The 26,888-nt window shown below is 29.9% G+C and overlaps 2 protein-coding genes across 2 annotated transcripts; one reads left to right on the plus strand and one right to left on the minus strand.

Moving 5' to 3' along the window:
* Positions 1–1,926: 1,926 nt before the first annotated feature.
* Positions 1,927–4,426, plus strand: LOC111281571 (bidirectional sugar transporter SWEET15-like). The gene is made up of 6 exons (XM_022869291.2): positions 1,927–2,118; positions 2,949–2,985; positions 3,104–3,314; positions 3,396–3,557; positions 3,638–3,757; positions 3,862–4,426. Exons 1-6 carry the CDS (start codon positions 2,076–2,078, stop codon positions 4,162–4,164), a joined length of 876 nt encoding a protein of 291 aa, XP_022725026.2. The 5' UTR covers positions 1,927–2,075; the 3' UTR covers positions 4,165–4,426.
* Positions 4,427–7,420: 2,994 nt separating this feature from the next.
* LOC111281877 (serine/threonine-protein kinase PBS1-like) lies at positions 7,421–14,379 on the minus strand. Its single transcript, XM_022869646.2, has 5 exons — positions 13,883–14,379; positions 13,116–13,321; positions 11,426–11,615; positions 8,631–9,022; positions 7,421–8,496 (listed from the first exon to the last, which is right to left on the minus strand). Exons 1-5 carry the CDS (start codon positions 14,001–14,003, stop codon positions 8,017–8,019), a joined length of 1,389 nt encoding a protein of 462 aa, XP_022725381.1. The 5' UTR covers positions 14,004–14,379; the 3' UTR covers positions 7,421–8,016.
* Between the last annotated feature and the right edge of the window lie 12,509 nt (positions 14,380–26,888).

Consider the following 26,888-nt stretch of genomic DNA (forward strand, 5'->3'; position numbering starts at 1 on the left):
GTTATGTATCTCCAAATCAAAAACAATAAATCATGCAAAATCAAGCAATAACTCCTATTATGATAAATATGAGAGAGAACCCCACGTTTGATGTCTACCCCTCCTTTGCATTTATGATCAATTTAGAACCCCACATTTTTCTTTTTTCCTTTTATAAAAATTGAAGTAGTCAGCCAGTGGCCATCAAACTTTCCTTGAGACGCAGGGAGAACCAAGCCGTTAATTTTCATGATTAATTAATTCAGTGAATGCACGACTCAATCTCTGAACCCCAACTCTTTTCTGTTCCATAAATTATGAGTAAGCCAAATGATAACGATAGTGCCTTTTTTTTTTTTATGTTAACTTTAATGGACGCAAAGATTTAAAGATCAGATCAGGCACTCAAAAAAGTTGAATGTCGAAAAATGATTCATTTCATTGCCAACCCAACCCCCCCCCCCCAAAAAAAAAAAAATTGATTTCATTAAAAGGCTACAAAAATTAAAGAAAATCTTCAATTTGTCAGTACGAGTGAATAAGAGAGTGATTAAGAGGGCAATGAAGTGTGGGGTCTGGAAAGTTAAAGAGATGTAGCTGCTATCCTTAGCATTATTGGAATTGGGGAGAGGAATCAGATAGGGAAATCCCGAATGATTTAGTGAGTGATATATAAATATATCATAAACTACAAATTTTACACCAAAATATACAAGGCTTTTAGAAGAAAATCATGTAGCAGTCGAAAAATTCCAAGAAATTGAAAAAACATGTTGATTTCCGTTTACGTAGAACCACGAATCTGGCAAGCTTTCTGACATCCACCTAGCATTCCCAGACAAATTCCAACTGTGTCATACACACAAAGGAAGAATAACAACATCATTATTTGTTTGCAGCTAATATTTTTTGTCCTGTTTCATTTTCCTCCTCTCTCTCATCTAACCGCAAAAAAAAAAAAAGACTTGAAGGAGAAAAAAGTCAGATTCTCGTATGCCACACGAAACCTTTCCCATGCAAAAAAAACAAATTTAACAACGAACATAATTTTTTTTTCTTTTTCAGTGAGGGTTTTAGGGCTGAGGCGGATGAGCGTGTTCTTTTTTGTGTGTTTGTTTAGACTTTAGACTTAGAGTTAAGTTGTATCATCTTATTCACATCCTAAAGACAAACGGCTTCCAAGTTGTGTTTTCATTACTTCACGTGAATTGAGGCTTTTCGACGGACACCTTTGCGGTCTATCTGTAACGTAAATTGTGCCATCATACAAACTCTTGCTGACATCGTGCCACCCTTGTTCTTGGCTCGTGTCCCCCTCCCTTTCTCACTTTTATTAAAATTCAATTTAACTCTAAAGTGAAATACAGGTGTCCTTTTTTTTTTAATCTTTTCTACGTAAAAAAAAAATCAATATTAACTTTTTAAGTGAATTTTTTATAAATATTAATTTTTTATGATAATTGTAATGGACGATAGAATACTAGTACAATCAAACTAGAAAAAAAATTCAAACTGTGTTAAGAAATAAATATGATTTATAAACAAATATCTTAAATCATTTCGTACAAGCATTAGTATTTTTTTAAATGTTCACAGTAATGAATCAATTAATTGTCAATATTTTTGAAGCTCAACAAGAAATTTAAGAACATTATTGGAGTGAAAATACATATAAACCATAAATGGGAAGGGAATTTGGTTGATTGTCGATGGCAACTAGGTTGGAACGCTGGACACGATACTAAAGAGGCACGTGGGGTAAGGGGAATTTGACAAGGTTAAATGATTTTATACGAAGCTACCTTGCTACAAATGCTTCCACTTGTCATGCAATATAACGAGTTTAATACGCATACACTATGTGCTTGCATCACCATTCACCACCTTTTCCATAGCCCTCCGCCCATTTCCCATATAAAAACTCTCCCCTTCCCATCCTTTTAGTTCATGAGATACATAGAGCGTTTGGGTCTCCCAACAGAGTGTCTCTGAGAGCTAGGGTTCCCTTTCAGCCCCCTCTGCTTCTGCTTTTGAACAGAGACTTCGTTCAACTACTCCTCAAACTTCTCTTTGTTTGTTACAGAGAGATAGCCATAATGGGTGATCACCATTCCTGCGCAGTTGCATTTGGTATCTTAGGTAACATACCAAAATGCTCTTAACACACTCTTTTTTCTTCACTGCTATAACTCTTTTTTGACACATAGAACTGAAGTTTGAAGAGGGATAATCATCAGGCTGGTCATAAACAGCTTCGGGAGTGTTTTTCTTTTTTTTTTTTTTTTTTTTTCTTTATTTTGAGAGTCACTTTCGTCCTGTTCCAAGTTATTTCAGTTTTATTTAAGGGTGCTAGATCTTATCAGCACACTACCAATATATCACACAATTGTTTTTATCGTTCTTCACTTTAGTTTCTTTATTTGTTTTCTTCTTCATTCTTTCCTTTTGAGAGTTCATTTAAGCCTTTCCCCCACTGTGAGATTAATATATTTTTACACCATAGGTCTGGTTTAGGTTCGTCATTAAATTCTTTCTTCGTCCATACTAGACTTTATTTGAGGAGGTTCTAGTCATAATTTGGTTAAGTTACACAATTAAATAAAGACATACTATTTATGTTCGCTCTATTTGTTTTGAACAAATTAACTAGTTGTGTCCTTGTTAGAAGAACCTCCAATTTCACCCAAAGATATATTAATTAATGTTTAGTTATATATACTTTTTAACAAAAAACACTACAATACATATTATTTCGCTTTCAAATATTTAGTGTTGTCACCTAAACGATGATCCACCTTCCCAATCATATGAAATAATTCATTTATTTTGAAAACAGTACCGATGTATCAGCATGAATGCATTTTTGGAAGATTTTTTTTAGTTGAACGGTGAAAACTTTATGAATATAAAAAAGTATACTTTTTACAGAACGATGAATAACCAATGAATTTGTTTGCAATTGATGACAGGTAACATCATCTCAGTCCTTGTATATCTCGCTCCAGTGTAAGCATCAATCCATTTTATATCTTCTTTTACATGATCACTCAAAATCAATGGTTTTGAAATATACCAACAAGACGAATAATAACCCTTTTTTTTTTTTTTTTCCAAAAAATTTCAGACCAACGTTCCATCGAATTTACAAAAAGAAATCAACGGAGAGTTTCCAATCACTGCCCTACCAGGTGGCATTGTTCAGTTCCATGCTATGGCTGTATTACGCGTTGATTAAAAAAGATGCTTTCCTTCTCATCACCATCAACTCATTTGGATCTATTGTAGAGACTATATACATATCTATGTTCATAGCTTATGCATCAAAGAACAGCAGGGTAATTCACTCACCAAAATTAAGTCTTTTTATCAGACTATATTATTATTCTCTTATATATTTCTAATTTATGGAATTGCAGATGTGTGCTATGAAACTTTTTGTAGCTATGAACGTGGGGTTCTTCGCTTTAATTCTCATTCTCACACACTTTCTGGTGAAAAGTTCAATTCGCATCCAGGTTCTTGGTTGGATTTGTGTCGCCATCTCTGTATCTGTCTTTGCAGCACCCTTAAACATTGTGGTGAGTATTATATGTCCATTTTTGCACATTAATCTTCAACTTATTAATTACTTTTCTAACCATCTTTTTATGCTTTCCAGGCACGAGTCATTCGAACAAGAAGCGTTGAGTTCATGCCTTTCAACTTGTCATTTTTCCTCACATTGAGTGCAATAATGTGGTTTGCTTATGGACTATTTATTAAGGACCTCTGTGTAGCTGTAAGTAGTTGTTTTCTTTTCATGCGGGACACAGTTTTTTGTCTTTCACTTCACTTTGAGGCACTAATTGATTTTTTCTGATTTGTTTCCTTGTCAATCGACAGCTCCCGAATGTCCTAGGCTTCATCCTGGGGATGCTCCAGATGCTGCTATATGCAATTTTCAGAAACACTGAAAAGGTTGTAGAGGAGAAGAAGCTACCAGAACAAATGAAAACTATTGTTGTCCTTAGCACATTAGGCGCCTTTGAAGTTTATCCTGTAGATGTAGATATTCAATCTGATGATAACACTAACAATAAAAAAGAAGATAAGAAAGAGAATGAACAGGCAGGGAAGCCTGATAAAACTGATCAGAAAAGCTTGGAAGATTCTAGTGACTTCCACTCAAATGAGTGTCCAGTTTGAATAAACATTAAACTGTACCCAGTTATCATTTTGTTGAGAGTTCTGATGCCTGAAACTGCCTTCCTCATTTCTTTTCAATCCGTTCTTGTTTGCGTTCCATATCCACCCCGCACCCTAGCCTTTGTACACAGAACAATGAGCCAGGGGCTACTAAAAAAACGCAGACTATGTATTCTGCATATTTCAGTTTAATTATCTTTGTATGTCATTGATCCATTTACTTATTGTTTTGAAATACAACGATGACTATTTCGGATGACAATTATTCTCTCTTTGTTGATGATTGAACCGCAAAGTTGATTAAAACTACAGGGAAATGATTTCCCATTATTGGGTTCATCAAAATTGACATCCCAGGCTATGTGGCTCTCCCTTTAGGCTGGTTCGAATCATTTATTCATTCGAAACAAGACAGCTGGATGCAATAAATAGGAGACGTGAGAACGAGGAAACAGCTTTTCTTTTTTCCTTTTTGTTTTTCCAGCGGCCTGGTATGAGAAATTATTTTATGGTGCTAGAAATGAGCCCCCGGGGTTTAATTTTTTTTATTAATTAAAATAAATATCTTGAAATTAATTTATAGTTTATTTTAATTTTTTTGTTATTTTGATATAAATTTTAATTAAATTAAATTAAAAATAAATTTTACATTATCAATTTTTTTGTTGTAAAATTTATATAATTAAAAAGAAAAAATAAAGGTAAAACATTAAAAAAAAACATAAATAGAGATAACACGTGAACCAAATCGAAAATCATCAAATATAAATTATTTTTTTATTTCAATTTCATCATTTTTTATTGTAAAATTTATCTAATTAAAAAATAAAAACAAAAGACCTAAAAAAAAAACAAAATTAAGGTGTTGTATAAATACCTCAATTTTTTTTCATAAAGTTTTTCTAAATTAAAATAAAATAAAAAACAAAAACAAAAAACATAAAGTGCCAAATGAGACTAAAATAAAAGTTAAAATACGTAAAATTTATATAATGAACGGATGAATACATGAATTATATTTTAATTACATATAAATATAATGTTTTTATTAAATTAAGATATTAAATAATAATTTTTTAATATAATGTATATATCAAAATATAAAATAAATAAATAACTAAAAATAATTATTTATATATTTAAAGCAAGATGAAACATCATAAACTCATGTCCAACCTAACTCTAATTTAAAAAAAAAAAAATTGATCCAATTTTGAATTTTTTAAAAACCCACACATATTGGATTGGAGCAAATAAAAACTCATGAGATATAAATTGTTTTATTATTTATACATCCAATGACTTTTTTTTTAATAAATTTATCTAATTAAAAAAAGTCAAAACTTTTTTAAAATAATATAAGAAATGTGCCAAAACAATAGAAAATAAAGTCAAACGGGGATGCTACGTGAATTTGTTAAATTAAAGTATTATATAATAACTCCATTAAAGTATACATATATATATAAATATTAAATTAAATAAATAATAAAATATATATTTATATATATCCGAATAAATTAAAACACTTTAAACTCACATTCAATCTAACCTTGATTTTTGAAAAACATTTGATTCGATCCCAAATATAAACAAAAGCACCAACTAGATCTGGACAAATTAAAACCTATTGAATACATATTGTTTTATCATCCATGGTATTATTGACTTTTATCCTTAAAAATTTATTTATCAAGTTTTTTATTACAATATTTATCTAATTAAAAAAATAAAAAATAAAAAAAGAAATAGAATGCGATGTGGACATCCATTGCCTTTTTTTTTTTTTTTTCAAAAATTTATCTAATGAAGAAAGAAAAGGAAAAATTAGAAAAGGAAAAAAGAAAGAAAGTTGAGTTGGCACGTGGTATTAACAATAACAAATTATTCTTGCAAAATTTATATCATAGATTTTTTAAAAGTAAAATCTAAAAAAAGCAAGGGCTAAAAAAATTAAATTCATGTCATGTAGACACCTCTGTTAATATATATATATATATATATATATAGTTTACAAAAATATCTAATTTAAAAGAAAAGAAAAAAGTATGAAAAATATATATTTTTAATCAATAATACCATAGAGGTCTCATAAAAACTTTTTTTAAAATATTTATTAAATATAAAAAAATAGAAAATAAAATAAAATAAGCAAAAGACTTAACACATAATATTTAATAGGTCCCACAAAAATTTTAAAATATAAAAAAAGTATTAAATATAAAAAAGGAAAAAAAGAAAAACAACAAATAAAAAAATGGAAAGAAAAGAAAAAATATAAAAGAGGGCTTGACATGAGGTAACCAAAAGAGGTCTCCACTAATAAAAAATTTAAAATAAAATATATCTTTTCTATATTTAAAAATTTTATCAAAGTGACAGTTGTAATGTGAAAATACGCAAGATTTATATCTAAGATATGAGAAAATATTTCAAATGCTTTGGACATGTTCAAACTTCCACCTCTCTATCCAATGTTTCAAAGAGGGCTAAAATAATTTTTTTTTTTGAATTTTAACACTTTATTTAAATAAAATTTTAAAATTTTTATTACACAAATAAATCCTTAAATTTTAATTTAAGTTCAAATAAGTGTTTAACCTTTAATTTATATCGAAATAAGCTCTTAATTTTTAATTTATACTCTTAATATAAATCAATCCTTTACTTGAATTAAAGACTTACATGTAGAGTTATTTATCGGTTGAATTGGGTTTAGACAATATATGTATAATATTAACAGTTTATATGCTCACTTAGATTAGACCCGATCCAATATTTCAAGCTTCAAAATTCCTTTTATCTTAGCTCAAGTTGAAAAAATAAATCTCAAACTCACCAATTAAATTAAATTTATATAATAAAAATTTTAAAAATCATTTAAAAAAACAAAATATTAAAATACAAATATAAATCCCATGCCATGGATTTGAAAAGAAAATTATCAATTCTAGTACCCGTATGTACCAAGAATCAAATTTTGAGGGTGTTTTCACAATTAAAAATGACACTTCAACAATACTTTTGTTCTTTCATACCATAAAATTAAAAATAATAATGATTCAAAGATATTATAACTCATTCGTAAATAAGTTCTCACCATTAATCCATTTATAAGAATTTCCATTTGCCTACGGATCCAAACATATAAACTCAAAAGTCAAAATGACTTGGCCACAAAAAAAATGATTAAGCCTTATCATACTACAGAGGAACAAATGGAGATGCGAGGGAAAATCAGAAACCATGAAAAACCTGGCAAAATCAGCAGTTATATTTCAATAGCCAACATGAGAGAGCAAAGCAGCTGACTAACATAGCAACAGAAAAATGGTTGAAAATGATCTCAGTTGGTCTGGTAAAAAGTGCTTGTGTACCCAAGATATGACTACAACATACAGACAAAAGAAAAGTTCCGTACAGAAGGGACCCTAGAAGAGCAAGGATTACATTGACCCAGACGTCTTTACTCTCAAAATTTTATAAATACGTCTTGTTCTTCTCTTGCTCTCCTAGTTGATAATAATGTACATCCATTATGCTTTTCATCACCGTCATCATCATCGTCATCATTACTTCAATGAAAGGGTGTAAAGTAAAGAAAAGAGAAAAGAACCAAAGACTTGAAAAAACAAGGGGGTGGGGGGTGGGGAGTGGGATGTGGTTAAGAGCGCGTCAGCATCACAGTCCTCAAAGAGAGCACCACCTGTCTTCAGTTCAAAGGAAGGAAGAAAGCATTGCCTAACTTATTGGATGCAGAAGAAAGTTAGAAATGTTTCTTATAACCTCGTCAAGCGAAAAAAAGCTGGTAAACACTGATGGAAGATGGGGTGCACCACTTTAGGTGGGATGCTACCCATTAGACCCATCGAAACTACCCTGTGCACTTTGTCGCCTTTTTTCTCGCCAGTTCTCCCCCCACATCTTGGCCTCAGCTACAGCCCGTTCCCTATCCAAGTCCCTATTCAACATCCTGGCAGTTTCCCTGGGGGAGTCATCCTTCTCAGACCCTTCCAAATCCCACCTACGGCCAGATGTTCCTCCTTCATCATTCTTTGGCACCCTTCCTCTGTCATCTCTATGTCTTCTATCATCCTTTTCTCCAGAACCTCTGTAGCCATGCCCTGCTGCATTAGGATCATATGCCTGACTTGCCAAGTACGAGAGAGCAGTGACCACGTCCCCAATCAGAGGACGTGTGACAGCCTGCTCTTGAATGCACATGGATGCCACAGCTAGAGCTTGGTAAAGACCTCGCATTGGATATCGTCCCTGCAATCGTGGATCTGCCAATTTTGAAAATTTGCGGCGGTCATTGAATAATGGCCGTGCCTGTATATACATAAACCAGGAAAAAGAAAAAACAATTATTAAATAGTTTGAGCCATTACTTGCTCCTCTCACACCAACCCTCCACAACATGATAGTTAGGCAACCAGACTACAAAAACACTTAAGATACATTACCCATGTGATAAGGTTCTGTTCTCCATGGGGTCGTGTGCTATCAATAGCTTTCCGTCCAGTAATTAGCTCTAAGAAGACAACCCCAAAACTATAAACATCAGATTTCACTGTCAATTGACCAGTCATGGCATACTCAGGAGCACAATAGCCATATGTACCCATAACTCTGGTGGAAACATGTGATTTATCTCCAACAGGACCAAGTTTTGCAAGCCCAAAATCAGATAACTTAGGGTGAAATCCTTCATCCAGTAATATGTTGGAGGACTTGAAGTCCCTGTAAATAACAGGAGGGTTTGCTTTATCATGGAGGTATTCCAAACCTTTAGCTGCACCGGCTGCGATCTTCATTCTTGTGTTCCAATCTAGTGGTTCCTTCTCAGGTGGAAGATCTGCAGAAAGATTAATGACAGATTAGATCGTAATCAAGTTTACCCTTTCCTCCTATATAAAATCTGCATTTAACTGGCACTGGCAGAAAACAAGCAAAACATGTCCAAGGGAACGACAGTGCAAATATTGGGCACATCCATTTGTATCAACTTAAACCAGAATTCATCCAACAATAAGAAGTAATCATACACCATCTGTCTCAAAACTGATTGAGAAAACATATGGCAGCATGTGAATAAGCCACAAAACAGATCCATTCTGAGAATTCTATGCTCATAGCTCATTATTAGTTCCAAGAATAACTAGGATTAGTTTAACGTTATAGTTGGTTGGAAAACTGTGGTTGAGAAATTAGGGTTTGGGAAAGTATGGTGAAAAGCCACTTTTTTACTCAAAACTTAGTTTAGGCAGAAAATGTCGAATGTGTTTGGTATAGTAGTTGCCGTGCAAACCATGATTTTGCATGTCAACCACAATGCCAAACTCGGCCTTCATCTAATACAATAGAGCCGTATGCTTAAATTCCATATCAAATAACCAAGCCACAAGGTAACCTTGGGCTCATGTTGAACACCAATGAGTACAACAATTTCCTTGTCTTGCAGATAGCAAATGTCAACAGACTTGAATATCCAGATTTTCTATACAGCTAAATAAAGCTTCTAGCCTTAATTCTGAAACTACAAAGTACCACATAAAAACCCAACATGAAAACTATTCCAACAAAGAATTAGTTGTAGTTTAGCCTCACTGCTATAGTTGGAAAAAGTGCATTTAAAAAGGGTGATTAAAAATTTTGTGTTCAGTATTGCTGTGAAAAAGTGCTGTGAATAATTGAAATGTCTAAAATGATATGCATATAATAATAAAATATTAGAAATATAGAGTAATATAAGGATTTTCTATCCCAAAAGCACTTTCACCACAAAAGCACCTCTTGATTAGCTTTGTGGTTTTGGTTGCAAAACCAAGCTTTTAAACTGAAAAAGCCATATTTTTTTTGTTGTTTAGCATTGAGGTTGGATCAAAAGTAGTTTTTGAATGCAAAAGCTACTTTCAACAGTGATGCTAAACTAAGCCTTAACCAAAATTATAAGCACAAACATTAATGTTACAAGTATGTAACAGAGCAACAGCACAAACGTTTAATTACTGAAACATATTAACCTCATCAATACATATATTTAAACCCACAGCTAAGTATCTACCATACTTAATAAACATATTAAAATATATTTAAGCCTACACTTAAGTATTTACCATGTAAGATAAACAGATTAAAATTACTTGACAGTCTAAAATGAGATCAGAGGAATAAGACTACATATAGAAACGAGACAAATAAACACTTCACCACACCCTTTTCTCTTCCTTTTTGCTCTAACTTGCATCTTTCTCTACCGTACACCATAATACAAGCTCATTTGACATCTAGAATAGATTTTGACAATATAAATATCAAGAAAAACAAGAGAATAACTGAAGTAGTTTTATCTAGAAGACTTTACAAGAATATCTTGTCATCAGACAACAAGAAAATATTTTATTTGACTTTTCTTATCAATATAAGACACATATGAAAAGAAATAGTGAGTAACACAGTGTTGGCCTAAAATATTTAATTAAGTTATGTAGGGCTGTTAGAACAATAATATGCTATGACATAATAAGGGTTTACGCCTGTTGCCCTGAGGAATGGACATGCAAAAAACAAGAACTGCAAGAAGAGAAGCTCAAACCAGAGAATGAGCATAATGAATCATCCTTAATCTTCATATTGCAGTGAACACAAACACAAATGTAGATGCTTTACCATTTAACAAAATGAAATTCTCTTTGATAGCTTGAAGCACAGATAACTACAAAGCCTCACAGGCAATTATTTATCATATATTTGGCATGCTGTTGGAAGCTTACTTCAATATTACTGACTTTTCAAGACTAAAAGAAAATAATAATCCATCCAACACAATGGAATAAATTATGATTGCCTAACTTTTGACATTTGAAATGATGTAAAATTTAAAAATTTTTCTTTTGGCAAGACAATATCCAGTCAAAGATGACCAAATAATATCTTCTACCCTAATCCTTTGGCATCATATCCAGTCGAAGATACCCCTCTATTCATCTTTGGATTAACATTAATTACCTCTTCACAACAACATGGACTCCACTGAAAAATATGAGGAGCTAGAAAAACAGTGTCTACAAAAAATCTTAACAAGTTCCTTAACCTAATGCTGATATTCTACACTGACCTCAAAGTGCTAAAATTCTTGAGTTGGTTATATCTTTATCAAGATCTAAAGGTTGCAGTAGGACTAGTTGGTCTAGATAAATGAATTAATGTGAGAAAGGAATTCTATCATCAGAGCACTAGAAGTGCACCAAAATATTACCATGAAGGTGATCTTCCAAGGATCCCAAGGGCATGAATTCATAAACAAGAAGCCGCTGATCTCCATCAGCACAATAACCAATCAGGTTAACAAGATTAGGATGATGAAGAAGGCTGAGCATGAGAACCTCAACCAGAAATTCCCTGTTCCCCTGAAGACCGTTCCTATCCAACTGTTTGACAGCAACTACCTGCAAAGGCAAAAAATATATATATATATATATATATATTTTTATCTAAGAGACAGAATTGCATGAACACCCCAAGCCATACAAGATTGAGTTTGTTATTCCAACTACAAGAACCTTCAATTTGTGTAATTTCAGAAGAAAATGCAGAACTCCTCTTTCAAATATCTTATGCACATGTTTCACAATCCAGTTACAAAGGAATAAAACAATTTAGACAGAGACAAAAACTTCATTGTCCAAATTGCATGGTTATATATACCCACTATAATGGTTCTTCTCTTACAAAGATTAAGTCTAATAATTATAACTGGTTAGATATTTGTAATTATTTTGTTTGGATAAATATGTTTTAGAAAGAAATTTAATCTATTGGAATTTGAAGAGATAAAAAAGATAATTATAAAGGAAAATTAATAATATTAAAGATAAAAATATATATTTATAAATAAAATATGCAATATAGGTATCATTATATTTGTAAAAATATTTAGATATTAGTAATAATATAAAAAATAAAAAAAAATGTATTAAAGTTAAATAAAATGATATTTTATTTTTTGAGTTTTGTATTTTATGATGGGCCATATGCAGTAAAGAGATGGAGGATTTGGAGGAATTTTAAAAACCATCTCTTTATTTGGAATTTAAAGAGGAAATTTGTGCACCTAAATTTTCCTCTAGAAATTCTACCTAAATTTTGAAATTCTTATTTTTACCCAAACAAGTCATTTTTGGATTTTTGAAAATATTGATTGAAATGAAATCCCTCCTCCAAATGCCCTATCCATACACACCCTCAGACTCATGCCAGACCTCAGCTACATCATGATAGCATCAAGTAGATGATTTAGACGGAAAAACCACATTTTATAAGCAAGACAGACTCCAGGAGGATGAATGCTGCTCTTTTTTACCAGAGGGTCAAGTATGTCAAGTAGCAACAATCACATCCAAAAGGATAAAAATATACTCAGATATTAATTAGATCATCTTCAATGGACAAAAGATTATTACTTGAGAGTTATCAAATTAAAGAGCTCCATCCAAATTCAATAGTTGAAGTTTGCAACAGATGAACACTAAGATTCAACCGTATATAGCCTCTTCAGTGGGAGATAGATCAGAATGCAAATCAAGTAATTTAGAGGATTTGGAAATCCTAATGCAGAGTGCAAACCAATGATGCTAACTGGCAATTTTACCAAAATACATTCTTAACGGTGAAGGTGCTAATTTTACTAATGCTTCACTTGCTATGTTTATAAATGTTAGAATCTTAGATAAAACAGAGTATTTTCTTTCCCAACACCCAGTCTTCAATCACGAAATATCTATATAACCTCTATGAATGGTTGAATTTAAGAATTCTTTTCAGAATATAGGACAGAAGACAAGGTTTGAGCAAAACAAGCAAAGGCCTAGAAGTGGTAAATCATGGTATGACTCAGATCTTATATGCTTTCAATATTTGTTAAAACACGGCAACAATAATAAGATTACCTGACCAGCACTCTCAAGCTGCCCTTTGTACACATGTCCAAATCCACCTTCCCCTAAGAAAGACTCAGGCCTGAAATTCTTTGTTGCAGCTGCAAGCTCACGGAAAGTAAAAATTTGAGCAGCAATTTGGACACCAGGCCCATCTTTGGGACTTGGTAATTCCCTTTTGGACCCTCCACTACTTCTTGATCTAAGCCTGTCCCCTCCTGCCAACTCCATCAAAATAGATACTATTAAAGATCTTAGTACCATTTCAATACTAAGAAACAATCTAACAAGGAAAAAGAATACGATCTCAATTCTCAAGCTCAATGATTCAAGAAAAGACACAAATTTTAATAGCCAAGGCAATAATAAGCTCTATCGAGCTATAATTTTCAAATGCTGGACTTTGATTTTTATACTTAATAAGCTAATTTTAATTTTAAGAAATTGAATTACTACAAATCACAAGACATCTATCAAGGGATTTGAATTAATTACAATTTTTTCATCCTAACCAACTATCGAACAGATCAGACATGTGATCAAAATCATCACTACTCATGAGATCCTAATTCCTTTACAAAAGAGCATCAAAATCTGTAAACAATCAAAAGTTACATCTGTAAAAATTTTATGAGGATAAATCAACCATGGCATGATACGCTGGCAACAATGAGAAAATTATATAACAACAAAATAAGCATCATCATCAAAACTTAGCATAGAATAATGACCCAGATCAGATCAAGTGATAAGGTAATTAATTAAAAAAAAAAGCTAACCTGACGATAATCTGGAAATGTTAGAGGAAACAGTAGCGTGTCCTGGTTTTCGATCATCGGTTTCTTTGACAGGATTGAACTTCTCCTCTTCCCTTGAACCGAAACAAGGAAAACAACCCATAAATCGAACCAAACCCAAGAAAAATTCCTTAAATTTCTGAAATATATCAGATTTACAATAATAAAAAAAAAAAGCTCAATCAATGTGCCGTATCCAATCCTGTTTTCTCACAAATTATATATATATATATAAAGAAACTTTTGGGGCCATATCCTCTCTCTTCCTTTACCGATCAAATCATCCAAAACAAAGTATGAAATGAATCCAACTTCCAAATAAGAATAAGAAAGTGAAGGGCAAGAATCAAAGAAACTTTAAGGGTGTGAGTAAAGGAGAAATTTGAAGTAAAAGAGAAGTGGAAGAAGAAGAAGAAGCCGGCTTTTGCCTTCGGCTTGGTGTACACTTGAAACAAAACTTAAAGTTCCCACGAACACTCGCTGTCTTTCTGACGATAGATTATTTTATTTCAACCAAAGCTTACAACAAAAAGTTCCCCTTTCCTTTCCCTCTATTTTCTGGCAGGGAAGAATACATGTCGACCTTTTACTGTACATTTGTTGACAGCTTGATAATTAATGTTATAAAATTGTTAGTTCGAAATTTTAATTTTTATTTTATCATTTAATTTGGTATTTTAAATTAATGTTATCAGTCAATTTATTTACATAATATGATTTTTTTTATATTTTTATATAAAATATATATAAAAAAATTTAATCAATACTACATCATCAATTTAGCATTAAAAGAAAATTTTAAAAAAAAATCTAAAAATTTAAAAAATCCAAAAATTTTTCTAAAATTTTTTTAAAAATCTGAAAAGTTTTAAAATATTATAAAAAATTAAAAAATGAATTATTTTAAAAAATTTCAAGAAAAACTCAAAATTTTAATAAAAATAAAAAAAATAAAAAATTATGAAACTTTAAAAAAATTAAAAATTTTAATAAAAATAAATTTTTCTTAAAATTCATAAAAGATTCACAAAAGCTTAAAAAACTTAAAATTAAAAAGGATAAAATTTTTTGAAAAAATATGAAAGTTTTAAAAAATTTTTGAAAAGCATTTCATTTTTTTTAATTTAAAATTCTCATTTCTATATATTTTTTGAATTTTTAAGAATTTTTTTAAATTTTCTTGGATTTTTATTAAAATTGTAAAATTTTTATATTTTATTTTTCAAAATTTTTTATTTTTTCTAGAATTTTACAGATTTTTGGAAATATTTTTAACATTTTAGAATTTTTTTAAAAATTTTACATATTTTAAAAAATTCAGAAATTTTCCAATTTTCATATTTTTATGTTTTGTGAATTTTTTGACTTTTAAGAAACCTTATTTCTATTAAATTTTCATTTTTTTTAATTTTTAAAATTTTTTTGAATTTTTTACCTTTTTATTAAAATTTTGAGATTTTTTATTTTTTTTAATTTTAATAAAATTTTTTGAATTTTTTTTATAAATTTTAAAATATTTCATATTTTTAAATATTTTATAATTTTTAAATATTTTATAATTTTTAAAATTATTTCCTATTTTGTAAAAAAAATTTAAAATTCTTTTTAAATTTTTTTAACGATAATGTAATAATTAATAATATGATATTAACTAAACGTTTTGACACATATAAATATTTTATTAGATGTTTATATCACATTAAAAAATTAATTAATAATATTAATTTGAAATAATAAATGAATGATAAAATTAAAGTTAAAATATCTAAATGCTAATTTTATTTATGTAAATATTATACTGATAAAAAATATATAATACATTAAAGAAATGAGTTATCATACTATTACCAACTTCCTTATTTAAAAAACACTTTGCAGTTACTTTTTGCACCGAAATAAACGTCCGTGGTGTATAAAATTAAAATAAAATTTGATATTTATGTGTCAATTGACCAGCGGAGCACACAAAAAAAGAACAACATGTTTAGTCGGGGAGAATTGTAATTCCATTCCTCTGTGGCGCTTCTATTCTATTACTTGGTTATTTTGTTAGCAAAAAATAACTACTTGATGGAATATCAATTCCTTAAAAATAAGAAATAACAATCTTTACTCTCTTTTAAAAATTGTAATTGCTTGTCCATCAGAAATTGAGAATAATTTTATCTTTTTATATTTACTTAATTCCAATTTTGTTTTTATATATTTAATTATAATATTTAATTAGATAATTTATTAATATTAATTTTATAAAATTATAATTAATTAATATTCAAATATTATTAAATCCATCTTTAATATAAAATATTATTAGAATAATATTATATTATTATAATATTATTAAAATAAAATTTTAAAATTAAAATATTATTAATTTAATGTTAAAATTTTAAAAATTATTAAATTAATATAAAGATTGAAATAATACTAAAAAATAATAAAATATGATAACATAAGTTAAAAATATTAAAAAATTATTAAACAAAAAAATACTAAAATATTATTAAATTAATATTTAATATTAAATTAATATTTAATATTAAATTAATATTATATATATTATATATTGTTAAATTAATATTTAGTATTAAAATATTTAGTAATCTAATGTGTAATACTTAATATTAAAATATTATAAAAATAATATTAAATATTAAAATATTGTTAAATTAAAATTTGGAATAAAATATTACAAAATATTTAATATTATTTTATTAATATTTAATATTATTAAATTTCATATTTAATATGATTAAATTTATATTTAATATTGTTCAATATTTTTTAAAATTATTAAATTAATATTACAAATATTAGCATTAAAATATTATTCAAATAATATTAAAGTTTTAAAAATTAATTATTTAATATTTAATAAGAAATAAAATTAAAATTTTATAAATTGAATTATTTAATGTTAAGATATTATTAAATTAAAATTTCATATTAAAATATTTAATATTATTTAATTGAATATTTAGCATGATTAAATTATAATATTTAATATTAAAATATAGTTAATATTATTAAATTACTATTTAATAATATTGAATTAACATTGAATATATTAAATTATTATTAATATTTTATTCATTTTATTAATTAATAATTTTGATAATAAATTGCAAGCGTCTATCCATGAGCTTTGAACTAATTAAACATATTAATATTAACTTCTATTTTCACATAATACCAATTTCATTCTCTCTCTTATTAGATGTTTATGTTGTAGGCACCTATTTTGTTCAAAAAACCAAATTTTGTGTTGAATAAATTCTAACCGATTCTCGATTTCATTTGAGTCCAATGAAATACATTAATTGGATTCATCGGATTATTTTTCGTACTAGATTATTTTAAATTTCATTAAAAATTTAAATTTTTATTTATTATTATTATATATTTTATTATTATTTCTTTTTTCTACCATTTTTTCCCTTCCTTGATTTTTCTTCCTTTCTTCTCATAATCATAATGCATTTAATGTACTGAAAATCTCCACTAAAATTTTCAACCTCTCTAACAACCTCCTTGCTTGACTTTTGCCCTGAGATTTTAGCAATGTTGACATACCTCAAAAAGTCTACAGTAATCCTAGAAAATTTGATATTCTGATATCTAAATTAACTCTATAAATAAAGCCAATTCATAAAGATAAAATAGGACATAAGGAACATTTTTTGGGATTAGGAGAAATTGTTGCAAAGACACAACAATCACACACACAAGCAACTCAAAAACTAAAAAATTTTCTTAGTATCCACATCCCTTTTCAGGGAACTAGTAGTTAAAAAAAACTCTACTTGAAAATAAAAACCTTGATCTAGGAGGTTTGAGATTTTTTTTTGGCAAAACTATTTGAAAAATTGTGGTGGGGGCTCGAAATGAGTGTTTTGGGATTTTTTAGGAAATTTTGAAAAATTTTTAGGGGTGGTCAGATTCTAGGAAAAGTTTAAATTTTTTTGTGACTATTGAATTTTTCAACCATTAAAATCTGCCAGAAACTGGAAATTGATTGAATTTTTTGACAATGTTTGAAGTTTTTGGTGACGACACGATGATGATCGACCAGAAATTGGGATTACGCAATGGCCAGCAAAGGGTTTTTGGTTTTAAAGAGAGAGGGTATAGGAGAAAAGAGAGAGAAAGAGAGAAAAAAACTAAAAAAGGGCCTTAAATAGGCTAGCCAATATCATAACATATAGATTCGTAGACCTACCACTAGATATATATTAGAAGAGTCACTACCAATCTTTTTTGTTTATGTGTGATTGGCCACTTGATCGAATTTGTCCCATTTAAATAAGAGTTTCAAAATTGACTTAGGTATTTTTAAATAGTAGATTTTGATCCACGAAACCAACTTTTAGGTTCAGGAGTATGGTTACGTCTGAGAAAGGTTATAGCACATGCATGCGTCATCCAAAGAATTGTACCAATTTGATTTCAAATCATCCAAGCTTTAAACATGTTTGTAATTTATCAAAATATTTCATATTGAAAATTAATCTTAAAATTACCATTATAGTTTCGTAGCAATTTAAGATAATTCTCTTATCTCAAGAGTATTTATGGAGACTAGTGTCCCACCCTGAAGAGGCTCCGTCATCGAATTTATTAACGTATTTTATTTTTAAAAAATTAGTAAAGCCCTTTAATAGTTTAGTAGGATTTACTTTGAGGTAGATCTTCCAATAGTTTGGTGAGATTTTATTTGAAAGATATTCATAAAATTTTATTTTTTTGAGAAAATTCATTAAATCCTCCAATAGTTTAGTAAGATTTAACTTAAGAAGCAATCTTCCAATAGTTTGGTAAGATAAAATACAAAAATTAATTTTCTTTTTGAAATTGATTTATGAAATTTCCTAATAGTTTGTTAGATTTCATAAAATTTAAATTCATGAAAATCCTTCAATAGTTTGGTGGGATTCATGAATTTATTTGAAAAAATTTTTTTTTTGTTTTTTTCATTGTTCTTCAAAAATAAAATAATAAAAGGAATTTTCATAAAATATTTAATAAATAATAAATTGCTCATCAAAAAAATCAACAAAATAAAATAAATAATAAAAATAAAATATAAAACTTAAAATATAAAATGAAAAAAATAAAAATAAAAAAACCTATGATCGGGTTGGGTTGTGCATGGTAAAACATGAGAATTTTGGTGCTTCAAATTTTAGGTTTTCTTCAAAAGTGTTTGAATATGCCTCTCTTTCTAAAATGGTTATTCTTCTGTTTTCTCTCTAACTGATTTCTAAAAATTGATGAATAAATCTCAAAAGCCGATACAAAATTTCTAGAAACTCAACAAATTGTCTAGAAAATTAAACCTAGAAATCCCTACAATGCAAAACCCTATAAAAATTCAAACACAAAAACACAAAATCTTAATTCTAGAAAATCTAAACAAATCAAATCTAGAACCTAAACCTATTGGTTGCTAAACAAATTTATCTTTTTTCTCTCAAGAGTTTCTGCATAATCCTTTTTTTTTTAATGATTCCTTATTCTGCCGAATGATTCCACAATTGTTTTCCTTTTTTTTTTTTTTCTAATTGCTTGATTGCAAGCTCTCTCTCAATGGCTAGAAACCCTTAATTCCCATAAACTTCAAACCCAGAGAGGTTCCCCCCCCCAAAGATCAAACTCTCCCCCTCTTTTGCGATTTTACACTCAATTTATAACTAGTTCTTGGTAGAGATCTTAGGGCCTGAATAGAATCAATACAAGCTTGAATCCTAGGATTGAATTATGTCTGATGTGATTTTAGGCCTAGGTTTTTGCCAAATTGTCTAATTAGATTTGATTTTGAATTAAGAACCTCTTAGATTATGCTGGTTTGATTTCCTTGTTATCAGTATAGATTAAGAAAAGGAAAGAATAATAATAATAATAATAATAATAATAATAATAATAATAATAAAAACATAGTTGACCCAGACATGGATGAATATCTACAGCTATCCTTCTTTGTGCATTTTTGTAAAATAAGAATTGCATAAAGACAAAAGACATCCATTTTGTTCGGGTCTGAAAGTCGAGATTTAAAAAGTGATCGAAGTATACCAACATAGGAAATGATCGAGGTTGAATAGCGAAACAAGAAATAAAATGATCTGGACTAAGCCAAGATCAAAACAGGTGACTAGGATTGAATCACGAGTTAAAAAAATAAAATGATCTGGACTAAGCTGAAATCAAAATGAGTGACCAGGATCAAATTATAGGTTGGAAAAAATTCAAAATTTCAACTTGAAATCCAAAGATTCACAATTTGAAAATTCAACTATTTGTAAGGTTCCATAATAGAAGTTTAAAGATCCCAATATTCCAAGTTTCATAAAAAAATTGTAAAGATTCAAGATTTGTAAAGATTTTCAAATTCGCAAGAATAAAAGATTCGCAACATTCCAAGTTTTGCAAAGATTCTAGATTCACAAGGTTTCAAGTTTGCAAAGACTTTCAGATTCGCAAGAATGAAAATTTTGCAAGACTTCAATTTTGCAAAGACCAGGACTAAGCCACAAGTTAGAAAAATGATTTGGATTGAATATAGATCAAACAGGTGCTAAGACTGAGTAGCTGTAGACATCGAATTTTATCCGGGTCTACATTTTTTATAATTAAAAAAATTAATTAATTAAAAATTAAAAATTAAAAAAAAAAGAAAAAAAAGAAGACAAATAGAAAATCCAAACAGAAGAAGAAACAAATTGGAAAGGGCTGGTGCCAACGGGTGCCGTGCACGGCACCACTAGCTACCCATGCCCTGCCACTACCCCAGCCATCATACCACCCCTTCGTCTAGTCTTTTCACTCCATCAGCATATGCTACCACCGTTTCTAACCTTATAAAACACTTGATCTCCTTCCTTTCAGATCTAGCTGAAACTTTCTGGATATCCCCTCACCAGAATACAAAAAAAAACACGCACCCTACCAACAACCTTTCAGACGAAAAAAAAAACCCAAACAACCTTAAAAATACCCAAACAAAAAAAAATCAGATTTACGAAAATCAACACAAAAAAAACCATAAAATAAAACACAGTCTTCCTCGCAGGGAGGAACCCAGCGCCGAGCCACCTGCACCAAGAAAGAAAGGTATTAGTTAGCTTTCGAAAGAAAAAAGAGAAAGAAAAGAATACCAAAAACTTTAAAACTCGATCTACGCGAATCAAGGTCGTTTCTGGTGAAGGAGCACCAGATCTGAGCTCAAGAGGTTGAACGGAACCTCCTGATCAGTTTTAAAGTTTTCGACCACCGACGACGGTGGATCAGGCGACGACCGATGCGGTGTTCCGACAGCCGAACGATGAGATGGCCGGACCTCTCCTAGAGCCCTATCTCTTTTTTTTTCCCCTGTGAAATAGAAATGAGCTAAAAAAAATTGACTTTTATAGAAAATATTAAAAGCAGAACAACGTCGTTTTGAACATAGGGCCAAAACGATGCTGTTTCAGGCCAAGGAGGATCCGCGCATTGACTCAGATCCGATCCGAGATCCGTGCAACCCGACCTGTTGACCCGTTCTTTTCCACAACTGCTGACCGATCCAATTTAGCCGAACTGAATCGCTTTCTAGATCGGTCCGAACCGTTTCTCGACCGGCTCAACCGAATCTCGCGTCGAACCGACTCCTTTTCGGTCCAACTGCACCGTCATTGACAGGACCGTTGACCGGTCCGGATCAAGTAAATTTTTTTTTTTAATTTTCTAATTTTTTTATATATATTATTATTTTTGATATTTTAAGTTGTTATATTTATGCATAATAAAATGTTTAAATTTATTAGGATAAATATCTAATTGTTTTTAATAATAATAAAAGTAAGATAATAATTAAAAAATATATATTAAAAATGCTTAAAAAGGAATAATAATAATACTTTTGATTATTTCCCTGCCTAGATGTTGGAGGAAATAAAATATATTTCTAAAATATAATTTGACCTAGATGTTGGAGAATTATTATTAATAAATTTTCATAAAAAGAAATATATAAGAAATTTTTAATTAATTTTCAAAAATCATTAAAATCGAACTTGCTTCCAAAATTCGCCTAGATGTTAGAGACTTTTAGAGATGTTCGTATTTTCTTAAAAATGAAATCTTAAACACTAATTCTTAATTTTCAAAATCCTAGGTTTCTAAAACCCCTAAAATCCAAAATCCCCTAAAATCCAAAATTCTAAAATCCAAAATCCCTTAAATCCAAACCTCTAAAATCAAAACCCTAAACCTTCCATACCTTAAAACCAAACCCTAAAATCCTTAAAACTTAAATCAAAACCCTAAAATTTGAATCTTCAAAATCTTGAAACCCTAACCTTTAAAACCTCTACGCAAGCCCTTACTCAAAACATTCTGAAAATTCTAAGGACACGTGTGATAATCTCATTTGAAATGATTTGTTCCTGAATGCTGCCTAAATGATGGGATATTTAGGAAACTCCATTTCATTAAATTTTTCATACGAGTTCTTAATTCACATTAATAATAAGATTAATTAAAACAAGTATAATAGTAAATTGGGATCTTAAATATAAACAGTCGCACCTAACTCTGTCTAGATGTTGGAGAGTCGGGTGGTCTCATTATACTTAAAAACTCAACTTTTAAATTGCATTTCATTTTACTTGACATCCATTAGCATACATACGTTAGCGTGTTATCATCAATAATTGTCGGCATTATTCTCTCTTTAATTTATGTTTGATGACAAAATATTTTATAATAAAAAAGAATAATACATTTAAAAAAAAATTGTGATATTACAAAATAAAATAAAAATAACATTCCGAAAGAAATAATTCTTGATACTCCGCCTAGATGTTGGAGAGTCACTAACAATTATCTTCTATAAATACTGTTATTTCATTTTAAGGATTATCGTGTTAAATCTTAAGCGAAAAGAGTTATTTTAAATTCTGCCTAGATGTTGAAGAATTTTAAAATAATTCTTTAACTTCAAGATTTCCTCGATATTCCTAAAGAAAGAGTTTTAGCAAATTTTTTTTTTCAAATGAAGGGAATTACTATTAAATTTCAAGTCAAAACCATTTTTATCCAACACCGAAAATAACGCATAATTAAATGGTACCAATTTATGGGTGTTGTGGGGGTGCTAATCCTTCCCCACATGTAACCGACTCTCGAGCCTAACCTGGTTTTTCGTAGATCGAAAATTATCTTTTTTATAAACTTTAAACTTGTTTTTATAGTTTTATTAAAAAGATAAACTTTTGGGTGGCCAATCACACCTTAACAAAGATTGGTGGCGACTCTCCTTTTATTTCTGTCGATTTTAAAACTTTTAACGTCTGGTGGTCCCAAAATCGTTACGACAGCTTGACGACTCCACTAGAGACTTTTGAGAGTCAGGCCAAATTTTAGTTATGCGCTATTAATAGCTGTTAAATTTAATTAGTTTATCTGATATTTAATTTAATTCTCTTTATTTTAATTTTTAAAAATATATACATACAAGTTAATAAATAAAATAAATTGCTTGTTAGCTATTACTTTATTTTGTTTTGTGTTTATGATTTATTCATGTTATTTTGATTAATACATTACTTCGCACACACTTTGCATATTTACTCGCATGCATGAGTTCTAGATCCGGGCTCTTTCCCTTTTAGAAGGAAGTGAAATAGCTACGCTCTCGTGAGGTGATAATCTCCGTATTTGCTAGTGAAACACTTTCACTCAGATTGAACCATTTTCGTTAGTAGCCTATAATGGGTGATGATCAGGGAACCTTACTAGTCTATAACGGACGATGATGTGAGGAATAGTCTGGGAACCATTAGATGCATAAACCTTAACCCAGCATATCGTGAGCCATATGAAGCTAGCCTAGGGTAGAGCCTTGCTGATCTTTTTATAGAAATAACCATAAATGAATGATAAAAGAAAAGCATTTTCTAAAAAAAAATAAATTTTCTCTTTACATGTAGTTCATTCATTTGGTAATTGTTCAAATTTTACAATTTCATAAAATATTTTAGAATAAAGTGATTTTTTTAAGCATTATCCAACAAACCAAAAAAAAAAAAAAAAAGGTTTTCAGAAAAATTAAAGATTTTTCTTAAATTCTTTGTTTATTGGCCTAATCAAAAAATCAATTTTCATGTCCTAGTTTATTTTGTTTTTCCCTCTAAAATTTTTTTTTTTTATATTTTGTTTCATTTTTTGCATTTCATATATCATAAAAAATAATACATGTATCCCATCACATATACATCATAAAAGGTAGTGTCAATTTCACTAGGTTGGCATAATACAAGCATTGCATTCCATGTAAAAATATAACATGCACTTGATAGGTTCATGCATTCCATACAAGTATGTTGTATTAGTAATAGGAATACATCTCATCATTCATGTAAATATGTCATTGCATTTTATGCATATAAATTCATGAATGGTAGGGTCGTATGGAACAAATGTTGCATTTCATATTCCATTATCCTTGCAACATAACATTCCTTACATACACATTCATGGTTGATAAAAATTTTCATTTGGGTCATTTGTACATATAAAAATCCATTGTCATAAATATATATGCATTTCGTGACATTCTCATATTCATGTATTCATAAACATACTTTGTGTGTCATTGTTTTTGTGATATTCATTTAATAAGGGTAGTAATCTAGAATTTTTGGTCTAAGTCCCAGAATAAAATGTCTGTCTTGGTAAAAATTAGAATGGCAAAAATGGAAGATCAATTGGAAGCAAGGATTAGTGCTTTGGAGTTAAATCAAAAGGAATTATGGCTTGAGCTTCGAGAGATGAAACAACAGATGGCTCAATTGATAGAAATGGTTAGAGGTAGTGATGTAATTGAGTTTGTTCCTCCTCAAAGATCATTGTCACTTCCGTCAAGTCAAGGTCAATCGGCTCCTTTTAATTCTAGCACTCTTCCAGAGCATATTAAGGCATTGGATAATTTGAACAATGATCAAAGTTTGGGCGAACTTAAGAAAGGAATGGGTGAACTAGCCACGCAAATGATTGAGCTCAAGAGTTTGATTTCCAATAAATAGTCACCTAGCTTCAAACAACCATCACCAACTATCTCAAGTCCTAACCCGTATCTAAATCTTCTTTATGACTACTTCCAACCTCTTTTCCAAGCACCTAAAATTAAGCCCCCAAGTGTCATGCAACCTTTAAAAATTTCACACTTGAATTCACATCCCTCACCTTACATTTCACAATCGCTTGTTTAGCATGCTATCCAATCACCACTTTATCAACCTAATTTTTAACCCAGAATTTCTCAATTCACTTCAAGACCAGCTATACTGGCACCTTTTCAGCAAAGCAAACCAACTATAGGATAGAAAAACTCTAGCAACACCAAAGAAAAGGCCCCTATTGATTCAATACCCATGTTCTACATAGAGTTATACCTGCTACTCTTAGAAAACTATCTCATTGTCCCTATCCCTGTTGAACCTCACAAACCACCTTTCCTTAAATGGTATAACCCTAATGCCCAATGTGAATACCATTTTGGTGTTGTGGGTCATTCTATAGAAGACTGCACAGCTTTAAAACATAGGGTACAGGGATTGATAAAAAGTTAGATATCTGAGTTTTGATGCCAAGATGAAGCCAGTTATTCACAAGAACCCTTCTTTGATCCATGCCGAAATGGTAAGCAGTGCTGCAGACAACAATAAAATTGGTCAGGATGATGAATAAAAAGCTTTTTAAGCAAAGAGTTATCTTCTCTAGTAATCATAGTCAACTATTTTTTAGGTGAGACAAAGGGAAGTGGGAGTAAGTTTGGCACTTTTTGGCCCCAGCCCTAGAATGGTTTTATGATGTGTAAACTTGATAATTTTTGAATGAATGAAAACTTCTTTTAACCTAGATTTTCTATGAATTGATGTTTCTGTCCACCTTTAATAATTGAAGCCAATGAAAAAGAGTGATGGTTGTGAATATACTTTCATCAAACTTTCGAAGAAGAAATAATGTATTTAGATAACCCAACCAGAATGTATGATAGAACTCGAGTTTCCCCTTTCTTAATAATAATAAAATTTAGCTTGCACATCATGTATCATCTGTTTGAATTCATTATTTTTCATGCTAGTTAAAGATAAAAGATGATGATTGTGAACATGCTTTTGTTAAACCTTCAAACCCAAAAGAATTTTTATAATAAAATTCATGTTGTGCATTTTTTACTTCTGATAATTAATAAAAAGTTCAAGGATAGTTATCCTAGGAAACAAGGTCAGTTCAGTCTGCACACTTGTAACACTTAAATCTGTACCAAAGTTATGAAAAATAAAGATGCAGATCGAATGGACATAGTAGAAAAAGCTCAGGGAGAGATCAATGAAATAGTCACAAGAATGCAACAGAACATGAACAGACAACTGGTAGAATTAAAATAGATGATAGTGGAATTGATAAAAGAAAAAGAAGTTGTTGAAAAACATAGGACAAAGGAGGAAATAGCTATTGAGACACCATTGTATCCATCCGGGTTCACATATGTTCAAGATCCCCATATGTCACAAGCACCTCTAACAACTCATCAACCTTATATTAGCCATTTTGCCAAGTTACTATCAGTTCAGACAAATGTCAATCCTGGGCATACTCCTCATGACTTCACTACTATACCTAATGTGGATGATCATAAAGAATTGAAAAAATTAAAAAAAGTGTCAGATCCATCAGAAGATATAGTGATGAAAGATAAGTATGATCTATTGAAAGGGAGATTACAAGCAATTGAAAGCCATGATGTGTACGAGAATATTGGCTCCAGTGAACTTAGTCTAGTACCTGATCTTGTTATTCCATCAAAATTCAAAGCCTCAGGTTTCGAGAAGTATGATGGAATAAAATGCCCTTTAATACACATTATCATGTACTATCGAAAGATGATAGGCTACACTCATGATGATAAATTGTTGATCCATTATTTTCAAGATAGTCTCACTGG

This window comes from Durio zibethinus, chromosome 5 (assembly GCF_047325235.1).
Source record: "Durio zibethinus cultivar Kanyao isolate XHJ-2024 chromosome 5, ASM4732523v1, whole genome shotgun sequence".
Classification (NCBI taxonomy): Eukaryota; Viridiplantae; Streptophyta; class Magnoliopsida; order Malvales; family Malvaceae; genus Durio; species Durio zibethinus.

What these genes read in the sequence shown, in the direction of transcription:
- LOC111281877 (XM_022869646.2), bottom strand. Translation starts at nt 14,003, where the DNA reads ATGGGTTGTTTTCCTTGTTTCGGTTCAAGGGAAGAGGAGAAGTTCAAT. An exon ending in AGCTTGAGAGTGCTGGTCAG is followed by an intron (nt 11,616 to 13,115) that starts GTAATCTTATTA and finishes TTGCCTTTGCAG; the next exon opens with GTAGTTGCTGTCAAACAGTT. An exon ending in CTTGGAAGATCACCTTCATG is followed by an intron (nt 9,023 to 11,425) that starts GTAATATTTTGG and finishes ATCTTTCTGCAG; the next exon opens with ATCTTCCACCTGAGAAGGAA.
- LOC111281571 (XM_022869291.2), top strand. Translation starts at nt 2,076, where the DNA reads ATGGGTGATCACCATTCCTGCGCAGTTGCATTTGGTATCTTAG. An exon ending in AGTTGCATTTGGTATCTTAG is followed by an intron (nt 2,119 to 2,948) that starts GTAACATACCAA and finishes AATTGATGACAG; the next exon opens with GTAACATCATCTCAGTCCTT. An exon ending in CTTGTATATCTCGCTCCAGT is followed by an intron (nt 2,986 to 3,103) that starts GTAAGCATCAAT and finishes AAAAAATTTCAG; the next exon opens with ACCAACGTTCCATCGAATTT.